The 12,483-nt window shown below is 42.1% G+C and overlaps 1 protein-coding gene across 1 annotated transcript; it reads left to right on the top strand.

The window, feature by feature from the left end:
• Nucleotides 1-438: 438 nt before the first annotated feature.
• On the top strand, nucleotides 439-11,109 carry LOC117537173 (netrin receptor DCC-like; the record flags this gene model as incomplete). Its single annotated transcript, XM_034202313.1, has 5 exons — nucleotides 439-799; nucleotides 2,326-2,464; nucleotides 5,204-5,311; nucleotides 7,451-7,645; nucleotides 11,054-11,109. Coding segments are annotated over exons 1-5 (678 nt in total), but the record flags the coding sequence as incomplete, so codon positions are not given.
• Between the last annotated feature and the right edge of the window lie 1,374 nt (nucleotides 11,110-12,483).

The raw sequence follows: 12,483 nt of genomic DNA, 5'->3' as shown, positions 1-12,483 counted from the left end.
TGTTGCTTGACCAATGTGCAAGTAATGCGGATGAAGTCAACTACAGTAAGTCAGGAAAAAGCTGACGATACAATAAGCTGTAAGAGTAAGTGACCAAGTAAATGTAAATGTATTTAAAATATGCAAATGTTGAATGTGTCACACTTGTGATACAGGTTTGTTTAGTTTTTTTTAAACTGTTTTCAGTTTCTTTGGTTTAGCCATCAGTTTGATGTACTTCTGAACGTGTCTCAACGTGTTTCATACGTTAACCCTCTGTGCACATGAGCGTCCACTTCCTGTTTAGGTACAGCCTTTACCTTCCACTGTCTTCTTATTCTGTGTCTCTTTCTCTCCTCTTCTCTCCTGTTTTTCCCTCCCTCCCTCCTCTCATGGCATCTCCCCTCCTCACTTGAATCTCATCTTGTGTGTTTCTTATGTTGTTGTCTCTCGTGTAAATGACCACTTAACAAACCGAACTCATGCTTGTTTCATACTTATATAAATCCTCATTATCACACATTCATTACACGGAATCATTTCATGAATTACCCTGGTCCCGTTAACCCCACCGCCCCCAGACCCTATAGACCCATCTGAGGATGACCACTTCCACCTCTTTGATAAATACCCCACTCCCATGCCTGACACCAGTACTCCCATGATCCCCCCAGTCGGGGTCCAAGCCGTCGCTCTCTCCTCGGACTCGGTCCGTGTCTCCTGGGCCGACAACTCCATGACCAAGAACCAGAAGGCGTCTGAGGTCCGGTACTACTCCGTCAAGTGGAAGACCAGCTACTCCACCAGCGGGAAGTACAAGGTGAGCCCAGCTTCCCCATCACTCGGTAGTCTAACCTCAGCCAGGTGTGAGACACTCATGATTGTGTTGGAGTTAGATTTGACTTGACTTCCTAAATCAGAATCAGCATTATTTTATTCGTCCCACAAAGTGGAAATGTACGTTGTTACAGCAAAGGAGAAGATGGAGACAAAACCCTGCCTTCTGTCAGGGGTCAGGACCTGAACCTGTTTGCCATGTGAGACTTGCACAACAATGCCACGCCTCTGCTCTCTTATGAGCTCAACACTCAACACACAAGGTTTTATGTCTGCAATGAATTCCATAAGTGTATCCTATGTATTTATCATGCCCCTCTATGATTCAACTTGTGAACAAGTTGGCAGAGCACACGATGAACCTCCCGCTCCCTCCTCTTCGGTAAACACTATTGAAGGAGCATCAGTTTCACACCAGAGAAACATGGATCTGAGCATGGAGAATCGATCTTTTGTTCATCAACACATTTCTTAAGAAATAATCCCCAGCTGACAGAAACAAGGAGTTTGATTGTTTGGCAGTAACAGGGTTAAACATTACCTGGATTACTCTTGGTTGTATTGAAACCAAGACAAAAACTGGTCTTGTCATTTTTTTCTTGTTCGCTGGTGAGATCTCTCTTCTTCTCTGGACTTCATAATCTGAAGTATGCTTGAAAAACCAGGGAGATAGGAAATCTATACCAGGGCACACAGTGTGCTCACCTTAATAAACTGCAGGCAGACGGAGAGAGGGGAGTCTTTCTTTCTTATCCTGAAATCCACGGCGTGGAGAGAATGTCTGGGTCGTGGCTGAACCTGTCTCTGCGGTCCTGCCTTGGGTCTCGTCATGCTGCTTCCCTGATGGCTTCCACAGGATTGTAGCTGATATCCTCGTGGATTCATCTTCTTATTACAGACACATGCATTTCCTAACATTCGGTCTATATGCTGTAAAATGTATTATCTCTTGGATTTACACATGGCATCTATTGCACGTCTGTCCGTCCTGGGAGAGGGATCCCTCCTCTGTTGCTCTCCCTGAGGTTTCTCCCATGTTCCCTTTAAACTGTGGGTTTTCTCTGGAAGTTTTTCCTTGTACGATGTGAGGGTCTAAGGATAGAGGGTGTCGTTTTTCTCATACTGATATTCTGAACAATCTGTGCTGTTGTATTTGCTGTAAAGTGTCTCTACTGTAGGCTATTTTTATTTTATGTACAGCACAGCCAAGAAGACCAACAGAAGTCTGTTCTGAAAGTGAACATACACCTGAGTGTCTGCATCTGCCAGGGTTTATTTCTATTAACTGGTATTGAAGGCTGAAGAATACATCTGAAGTAAACACAAGAACAGACTGAGTGTGTCCATAATACTCTTTAGTATTATTCTTTTAATTATGTCTCCAATGTTTTTATATAAGGTATAGAATAAATGTAACAGCAGCTTTAATGTTTTGTGTTTAAAAACACCTAACCATTTCCTTCAGTTCAAATCTAAAACCATCTCAATTGTACAACTCGTTTCCTCCAGTCTGCAGACACCACGGCGCTCAGCCACACTGTCACCGGCCTCAAACCAAACACCATGTACGAGTTCGCTGTCATGGTAACCAAAGGTCGCAAGTCCAGTACGTGGAGTATGACAGCGCACGCAACAACGTATGAAGCAGGTAGGTGTGTCACTCACTCACTCACACACACACACACACTTGTGTTTCTATTGAGGACCCACTGGCACAACAGATCTCCTGTGAGGCCGGGGGCCACGCTTTTATTTCCCCATCCAAACCGGCATCTCCCCCCTGTCGTGTTCGGGTCCGATCTGACTCATTTACCACTTTAATAAATGATAAATATTGTGTTTTACATTTGATTGTCTCAAGGCCTTATGATATACTCCACAGTAGGAATGTGAACATATAAGCTTGCTGATCAGCACTTTCATTGAATGTTGGTGTTCCCGGTCAAAAACGATGGCCATAGGGAATGAAAGGGTTACCCTACCCTCTTCCATCAGATAGTACACAACCACATGACAACCATGTTCATTTTGGACTATAGTGTCTATTCTTTGTATTTTCACTGCAGTTATTCCTGAAACCAGTAATCTGAGACATTGTTTACAGCATTTGTAGTGTAGTGTTGTAGTTGGTCAATTTGGACCAAATGTACTGTGTAGATTAGTAGTACACAGTATCACAGCTGGTGCACGGAAACATCTGGAGGAAAAGCTTCTCAGCAGTGTGAGCAGCAACAAGAGTTCTGCTGTAGAACCAATCTCTCTAAGGAACGAGTGATGGTGCAGAATCAGAGATGGTTAGAATCATATATGAACATGAAATGTTAAATCAATCATTCCAAAGGTTAGCACTTACTGAAGAGGATTGAGTGAAAGAGAGAGCTGTGGGAGAAAATCTGCAGAGTCATAGTGAGACATGTGAGGTAGTAATGTCATGTGATGCTCTATGCATGCAGGAATATGACTGGACGTCAGCTAGTGGCTAAACAGCATGAGCCAATGATGGTGAAGCATGCATGAAGCTGCCAGAGGGGGGAGAAGTACTCAGATCTACTTGAGTGAAAGTAGAAGTACCAGAGTGTGGGAATACTCTGATACAAGTCAAAGTCCTGCATTCATAATGTTACTCAAGTAAAAGAAGAACAGTATTATCATCAAAGTATAGTTAAAGTACCAAAAGTGAAAGTAGTCATTGTGCAGATTGGTCCATTTCAGAATAATATATATTTTAGAATTCTAGTAATTGGTTGATTCTTTTTTCAGTTTGAATAAAGTGATGTTCCTCTTCACTGACATGTAAAACAATGTCAGTGAAGAGGTGGAGAGTTTGTTGCCTGACATGCAGGGAACAACTGCTGTTCACCAAAACAATATGTGGGTGGAACTTTTCTTTCCTTGAACACTGATAACTTTTAATGAGTGGTTTAAAAATGGTCAGAAAAGCTGTTGGGTTCAGTGAGGTGCAGAAACCCTGCTAAAAAGGCAATTGTCTGCAACAGTGAAACCCAGCCACAGACTCAAATCAGAATGTCAAGGTATCCTTTCAGGATGTTTACAATCATGTTTGTCGGATTCGTCACCCAATTAAGCGTGAACGACATTGCCCCCCGGGGCCCGCTGGATTACATTGACATTCAGAGCGAGCAGACGGAGCCCACTCAGCCCCTCAGTGCTCCACAGCTCTGGACACACACACTGACCACATTCACAGAAGACATAGAACAAGCTGCCTCCACTGCAGCTGCACTCCTCTGCCTAATGTTCAGTATTCGCTGCCCAGAAGACATCAGCTGAGGACATTTGATAGAACATGTCGGTTATAACCTGCTGCCTTGGAGATAATGGAGATATCATTTGGTCTCAGCAAATCTCTCACCATATAACTGTTTAAGGCTAGTCGAAAACAATATAATTAAGTTGAACCTAATATGTTTTATTTAAACTTGATATTATTGCTTTCAACAAACCTGATACAGTTATGTGACATTTGTTGACATAATACATGTAATTAAAGTCAACGTTTCCGTTGTTTCAGTGCACAGGACCTAATGACATTAGATTTGTTGTGGAATTCTGGCTCCCCAGAGGAAAACCCCTAATGATGTATATGATATAGTGATACCACCATCGGTACACATTGTTACTCCCATTTACATTTTAAACCGTGAAGAAAGTTCTGCGAAAGAAAAAGAGAACATTCTGAACTGGTAAATTAGCAATTTAGAAAGTTTGCAGGCGGTCATGTGACTGAACACTACATTAACAGCATTTCAAAAATGCTTTGATTTGGGTTTAGTTACATGAGGATAATGCTCCCTGTTCTGAAATGTACAAATGTTGAATTGTATTTCAAACTGGGTTTACAGTTATTCTAATCCGATCAGGCAGAGTCATTATCCAGTATTACAGCATTAAATATAAACTGAAGACAGCGTTGAGTGTTCAAACCTCAACGTACTTATTATCCAGCGCGGTGAGGTCTGTCCTGGTACTGCTCAGTTCCACCTGTGACTCCATGGTGACAGCTGAGCAGAAACAGACCTGAGTCCTGTTGAGGCGCTGCTGAATGCATGACATCTTCACACCAGGGGCACTAACAGGAAACAGTTTCCTGTAGTTCAAACTAAGTTACTGGAATACAAGAAAGTCTCAGCAAACAGTCGCTGAGGGGTCTAATTCTGGGTTTCAAACGTTCTGAAGCCACAAGAGGATAGGTGACGGCATCCGACACACATTTCCAAAAAGCATGCACACTGATGTTGTTTGGTTCCACGAAATATGATTTCCTAAACAATAAACTCTGGTTGACCTTGGATACGTAGAACCTAAAGATGTGTCATCCTGTACTGCTCATACTCATCTGCGCTCTTTTTCTTTCCATTATGCTCAGCTCCTAGTTCTGCCCCCAAAGACCTGACAGTGATCAGTCGGGAGGGACGGCCCCGCGCCATTCTAATCAGCTGGCAACCGCCCATGGAGGCTAACGGACGAATCACAGGTGAGGATTTACACAACGCACCAATCACAGTACATCACTGGACTTATTACTTATAACTTGGATTTTGTTCACACTGTAATTTTACAATTATATTTAATTTAATATGCTATTCCTTTCAAACATAATGTCAATAATAACTTACTTTGAAATTGTGAGCTGTAATTTGGCCTTTCATTGTGTTTATTTGACAGTCTACAGATTTGTATCTTTCCCTGTCAACTTGTTTATATTTGACTTTTTAGTTCTGTTTTATTTTCTATTTTGAGATGTTGTATTTTCTATTTGTTAATTATCTACTCTTTTTATTTTCACATTATGTTCAATACCTTGTTTTAGAATGCTGTGAAATATATCTTATGTTATACTCCAAGGTACACACTCTCTGTTCAACTACACTACACACACACACACACACACACACACACACACACACACACACACACACACACACACACACACACACACACACACACACACACACACACACACACACACACACACACACACACACACACACACACACACACACACACACACACACACACACACTCTCTCTCTGTTCAACTACACTGCACACACATTCTGTTCAACTACACTGCACACACACTACTGTTCTACTGCAGTGCACACACACTACTGACCAGAGATAAATGTTAGTGGTAACACTTTATACACTCTCTCTCTCTCTCTCTCTCTCTCTCTCTCTCTCTCTCTCTCTCTCTCTCTCTCTCTCTCTCTCTCTCTCTCTCTCTCTTACTTTAAGGTACACAAATTCACCATCAACTAGTTGTTAATTACCATGTATATTAGCAGTATATTGGCTCTTTATTAGTCATTATAAAACACTTATTAATGCCTTATTCTACATGACCATATTCTACAAGTAATAAGCCATTAGTTGAGAGTTGTTCCTCAATAACCCTCTAATTAGTGTTGTGCAAGTAAGGAAGTTGTTGAACATGAGTTTTGGTCTTAATATGCGCTGCTCAATATGGGCCTAATAAGGCAGTAGTAGCACAAGAATAGCAATTCTCCCATAATAACACTTAACAAATATGATCTATTCTTATGTAACAAGACATGAAACTATAAGTGTTAATTGTGTCTAAATAACTCAAGGTATTTATATCTAAGAATATGTTTTGGGGTATTGACAGTTCAGCTACCAATAGCAAGGTGACATTGACCTGTATGTTTCATATTTGCACATTTATATTTTTGTAAAATGTGTACTGAAGGTTAGACCCGGGTACAGGAAGTAGGAGGAAGTGAACTGAATAGCATGGCAGTAGACCTATTATACATCCATGCAGTAGACCAGTAGATATCCATGAGTGCACTGCCACTCATTTTCCCTATGCAGCCTGAAGAGTAAGGGTCAAGTCCGTCAGAAAGCAATGACTGTAAGTGTGAGCCTTACACTTACACTGTAAGGATTAGTAACACATGTATTGTGTTTATGTGATGACATGTGGAGATGTTTAAACACAATGAGAACATGCGTTAGCATTCGCTCTAGCGTTAGCATACACTGTAGCGTTAGCATACACTGTAGCGTTAGCATACATGCTAGCGTACAGCTAGCATTAGCTATATTTACCTTGTTTACACTTAGCGGTCCTATGTGTTAATCTGTGTATGTTACACTTGCATGTATGAGATCATTAAGTGCCTTGTAACTTCTTTTTTTATAGTTTCACTCCGTTTGAATGTCAGTGGACTGCAAATAATTCAATAAAGGAGCATGGCTGCTCATTCCCTGGCTCTCAAAAGAGTTTGTCTGGCTGTTTAATCTATGTTCACACTGAGAGAGTACAGCACAGAGAGAACAGTACACCTATTGTGTAAACAAGCAGGTCACACAGTATGATCACAAATACATCAACTCTGTTAAAAATCTGTTTTTATTCAAAAGTACAGGCTGCATTTGTGTTCTCAGCCTTGGTGAAACTTGTTTAGACTTAATTAACACTTATAGTTTCATGTATTGTCTTCTGTCCTAATTTACAAAACTTTAACCTGAAGTTCACATCACCATTTAACATCCTTTTTATTACAGACCGGATAAGAGGTGGTCATGTTGATCTCATGCTAACATTGCAGATATGACTCTATAATCCTATACTGTCTGTCTGTCAGGGTACATCCTGTACTACACGCTGGACAAGAACATGCCGATCGATGATTGGGTGATGGAGGCCATCTCAGGGGACAGACTGACCCATCAGGTGGTGGATCTGAACCTGGACACGGTCTACTACTTCAGGATCCAGGCCAAGAACGCCAAGGGAGTGGGTCCGCTGTCTGAGCCGGTCCACTTCAGGACTGCCAAGGGTCAGTCAGAGAGTGTGTGTGTGTAGCAGTGTTGGGGAAGTTATTTTTAAAAAGTAGTGTTTGCTCGTTACTCGTTACTTCTTTAAAAAAGTAATCCCTTACTTTACTTAGTTACCCTCCAAGGAAAGTAACTTTTTACGTTACTCGTTACTTTTATGTTACTTTTATGTTGGTCGACTTTGGGCAGAACCCCATCTCTGTTCCTAAATGTGTAGGCTTACATAAAGTTCTACTATGGAGGACATAACAGATATTTCTTTTGTGCTCTTTATTATAAAAAAAATGCCACAGAGCACTTTACAAAACATTGGGCTATAGGCGTCAACACCACCACTAAACAATAATATCAAACAATATCAATATAAAATCATAATCATTAAGGGTTACAGGCTAGCCCCAAAATAGGTGCAAAGCTAGTGCAAATCATATCAATAGGCTACTAAATAGGCTTGGACTCGAAATATCATCATTTCCCCGGGGATCTTGAGCTACTAGCTTCCTGCTAGCATGTTTTCCTTTCAAATGCTTGGTGAGGTTGGCAGTGGAGTTAACGGCAGTGGACACAAGTTTCTGGCCAGGGCACAACGTACACCTTACACTTACATTTTTCCCCTTAGTTTCAACAAGTTCGAAGTAATGGGAATACCTCCATCCCTCGAATGTTAGCGTTGGCTGCGCCTGCTTCTCGCTTGCCATCACTGCTCTTCAGTCTTCATGCCACCACCAGCGGCCAGCCTCTATCACGTACAGTGTGGAATGAGAGCTCGTGCCTAATGCGTAATGTTAGAAATTAAAATCAATGTTTTATGGCATAATGTACCTTAAACATACCGTCAGTTTAAATGCTATTTTATTCTGGAAAAAAACGGAAGTTCGCAATACCAAGCTTTTATTCTGAAAATCCTTCATGACGACTTCCGGGACTACCGTCCATTAGTATCATTAAAGTGGCTATTGACGCCGTTAACATGTATTACATATAACGTTATGAAAGAGATAAGGAGGAGAAAAGGCATGTGGAAGTAAGCAATTAATGTAAAATGTCGAAATCCTCTGTTTAACGCGATATCGGACACGAACGAGGGGGGAAGTCCCCTACGTCACTACAGCTCACAGAGAGGAGGAGCGAACAGCCAGCAAGCGGGAAAGACGAAGGCTTGTGGTCTCTCTTCGGCACGGCCAGCACCTGGTAGAGGAGAGGAAGCTGCAGCCTTTCTCTTCTGACTGAACAATATCCTGTTTGTAACATTACCGCGCCATATGTTTTATTAAAGTACAATTTGAACCTTCTCAGAAACATTACATTGCATTTAGCTGACGCTTTTGTCCAAAGCGACTTACAATAAGTACATTCGACCAGGAAGACACAACCTTGAAGAAAACAGAATCATATAAGTATATCAAGTTTCATAGAGCCAAACATTTCAAGTGCTACTCAACTGGCTTTAGGTAATCCAGTCCTTTATTGGTATAAAAGTGCTTCGTTAATCGTTCTAACGCTCGAAGTGGAGTCGAAAGAGATGAGTTTTCAGTTTGCGCCGGAAGATGTGCAAGCTATCTGCCGTCCTGATGTCAATGGGGAGCTCATTCCACCATCTTGGAGCCAGGATAGCAAACCCACGTGTTTTCGCCGATGGGAACTTGGGTCCCCCTCGCAGCGAGGGCGCAACGAGTCGTTTGGCTGATGCAGAGCGTAGTGCACGCGCTGGGGTGTACGGTTTAACCATGTCCTGGATGTAGGAAGGGCCAGATCCATTCGCAGCACGGTAAGCAAGTACCAGTGTCTTGAAGTGGATTCTAGCAGTTACCGGAAGCCAGTGAAGGGAGCGGAGGAGCGGAGTGGTGTGGGAGAATTTAGGAAGGTTGAAAACCAGACGAGCCGCTGCATTCTGGATGAGCTGCAGAGGTCGGATGGCACATGCAGGTAGACCAGCCAGGAGGGAGTTGCAGTAGTCTAGGCGTGAGATGACGAGAGCCTGGACCAGAACCTGAGTCGCTTTCTGAGTCAGCTGGGGACGTATCTTCCTGATGTTGTAAAGCGTGTATCTGCAGCAGCGGGTTGTAGCAGCGATGTTTGCAGTGAAGGATAGATTGTTATCTAGGGTCACACCCAGATTCCTTGCAGTCTGAGTCGGGGAAACAACTGAGGTGCCGATGTTGATTGTCAGGTCAAGAGTTGGACAATCTTTTCCCGGGAGGAAGAGCAGCTCAGTCTTGTCAAGGTTGAGCTTGAGGTGGTGAGCAGACATCCACTGAGAGATGTCAGCTAGACAAGCAGAGATGCGTGCGACGACCTGGGTCTCTGAGCGGGGAAAGGACAGAATTAATTGGGTGTCGTCAGCGTAGCAGTGGTAAGAAAAACCATGCGGGCTAATGACTGATCCGAGCGAGTTTGTGTACAAGGAGAAGAGGAGGGGACCAAGAACAGAGCCCTGAGGGACCCCCGTAGTTAATTGACAAGGGTCGGACTCGGACCCTCTCCAAGTAACCCTGTAGGTACGGTCTTTGAGGTATGAGGTGAGGAGGGAAAGTGCAGAGCCTGACACTCCAAGTTTTTGAAGAGTGTGAAGGAGGATCTGATGATTCACCGTGTCGAATGCAGCAGACAGGTCCAACAGGATGATGACAGAGGAGAGGGATGCAGTTTTGGCAGTGTGCAGTTCCTCCGTGACAGCAATGAGAGCAGTTTCTGTGGAGTGACCTGCCTTGAAACCAGAAACTCCATTTAGTCTCCTTTTTAAGCTTCTCTCCTGGACGCGAGAAAAACGATCGCGGTTTACAGTAAGCACACTGCTGAGTAGGCAGTGTCACTGTCACTCGTCCTTGGGAAAAGTAACGTTGCGGCGAATTGAAGAAGAAACTACGTTACGTTACCAAATGTTCCGTAGTAGCGCGTTACACTACTTTGTACCCGGCAAAAGTAGTTACGTTACTGTAACGCGTTCCAACACTGGTGTGTAGACATTTAAATCAATTTAGTTTCCCTCCAAAGTCACAGCAATTGAAGGAGTGTAGTGAAATTCAGAGGGGATTATGTCACACACACACACACACACACACACACACACGCACACACACACACACACACACACCATGTTTACATCACTTCAGGGGACATTACATTTCCTGGAGAATTATCCTAACCTTAACCAGAACCAATACATGCCTAACCCTAACCAAGTCTTCACCCTAAATGGGGACCTCCATTATGTCCCCATACGGGAGGTGAGTCCCCACACGTGACTGTGTAAACAGATTTAGGTCCCCACAAGGATAGTCATGCTAGGTGTGTGTGTGTGTGTGTGAGTGTGTGTGCGAGAGACGAAAGATCAAGAGTGGCTTAATCTGCAGTGTATACCTTTGTTTTATATTTCATAAGTTCGCTGACCCTCTCTGTTTTTGTTTCAGTTGAACATCCTGACAAGATGGCAAACGATCAAGGTAGGCTTTTCCCCACCAAAAAAGTGTGTGTGTGTGTGTGTGTGTGTGTGTGTGACGGAAGCTTTACATTCTCTTTAAAGTGTTTGTTTTCTCATCAGATGGTCTGTAAACATGCTTGTTTATCAAACTGGCTTCAAATGATTTGAAAATCCCTCTTTAGATCGTCTGCCCATTTCATTATTTTCATCATTACTTTTTAATACAAGTAATGATTTATCAAATTATCTTCAAGCCCTGTCTGATATTCAGAATATTCTGATGCATCAAAGTTTCAAAAGGCATGGAAGGAAGGGAAGGAGGGATAACGGTAGAGATGAAAGAAAGGAGGGGTGAGCCCAGTATAATCTCAGTCTTGGTATCAAAAGTATTTAGCAACAGGAAGAGACGGATAAGTCAAATGTGAAAACAGAAAGTTTCCCTTGTTTCTTACGACTCATCAAGCTGAAGGAAAGTCATTTGTTATTTGGCAAGAGATGAAGAAGATGCTTTTGTTGTTATTAATTCAGAGTAATGAGAGACGATGGAAAGAGCTGGTTACCATATGTAAGTTCATCAAATGAACTCAGACATACTGAATGCGCTGTTCACTGGTTCTGTTCAGCCGCAGCAAGCACAACGCTCATAAACACTTTTTAATCGTGCGTCATTTCACTTTGAAATCTTTTGGCCGTGAAGATAACATGACATGTTTCTTTCTGTGTAATTAGACTCAGTGTGATTCTGAGACATCACTGATAGACTGTCGCTGCATTATGATGAACAGATGTCATAATTATAGGGCACACCAGCTCCTGTGCTGAGGCTAATGGGGGGGGGGTGTTTGGAGATAAACACAAAATAAAAAAAGGATTGGAACTATTACAATGTTTGGCCTGATGGTGGGGGTTACAATATGTATTGCAATTATCCCAAGCGGGACATGAATGCACCATAAGGCAATTACACATTATTTGGTTCGTTGAAGCTAGGATTTTTTTATTTCAGTCTAACATTATTTCTTTCAACTAACCTAATACAGTTGAGTGAAATAAGTTGACAATCACACAGAACATGAAACTGAAGTCAAAATGTACAAAGATACAAAAAGAAGCATACGTTTTTTTAAAGAAATGAGCAAAGAATAGTATTATTATAAAAGCTATTTTCACAGATTAAAAATAAAGACAATATTTACATACATATACATATGTAAGAAACTGAGTGCAGTCAAATCAAATATGACGATTACTAAATTCAAAGTGGAGAGATGTACAGATTTAAAAAGGTAGTGTGGAGCAGGATTTACAGTGTAAAAAGAACAATATATTGAGCGCCAATAAATCAATATATAAATCAAAATGAATCCTGAGAGGGTCATGAATGTCTAAACCAGACGTGATCTCAATCGCAATACATCT

This window comes from Gymnodraco acuticeps, unplaced genomic scaffold (assembly GCF_902827175.1).
Source record: "Gymnodraco acuticeps unplaced genomic scaffold, fGymAcu1.1, whole genome shotgun sequence".
Lineage (NCBI taxonomy): Eukaryota > Metazoa > Chordata > Actinopteri > Perciformes > Bathydraconidae > Gymnodraco > Gymnodraco acuticeps.
The sequence above is the reverse complement of the archived record's forward strand: the minus strand, read 5'-3'. Positions and strand labels throughout refer to the sequence as shown.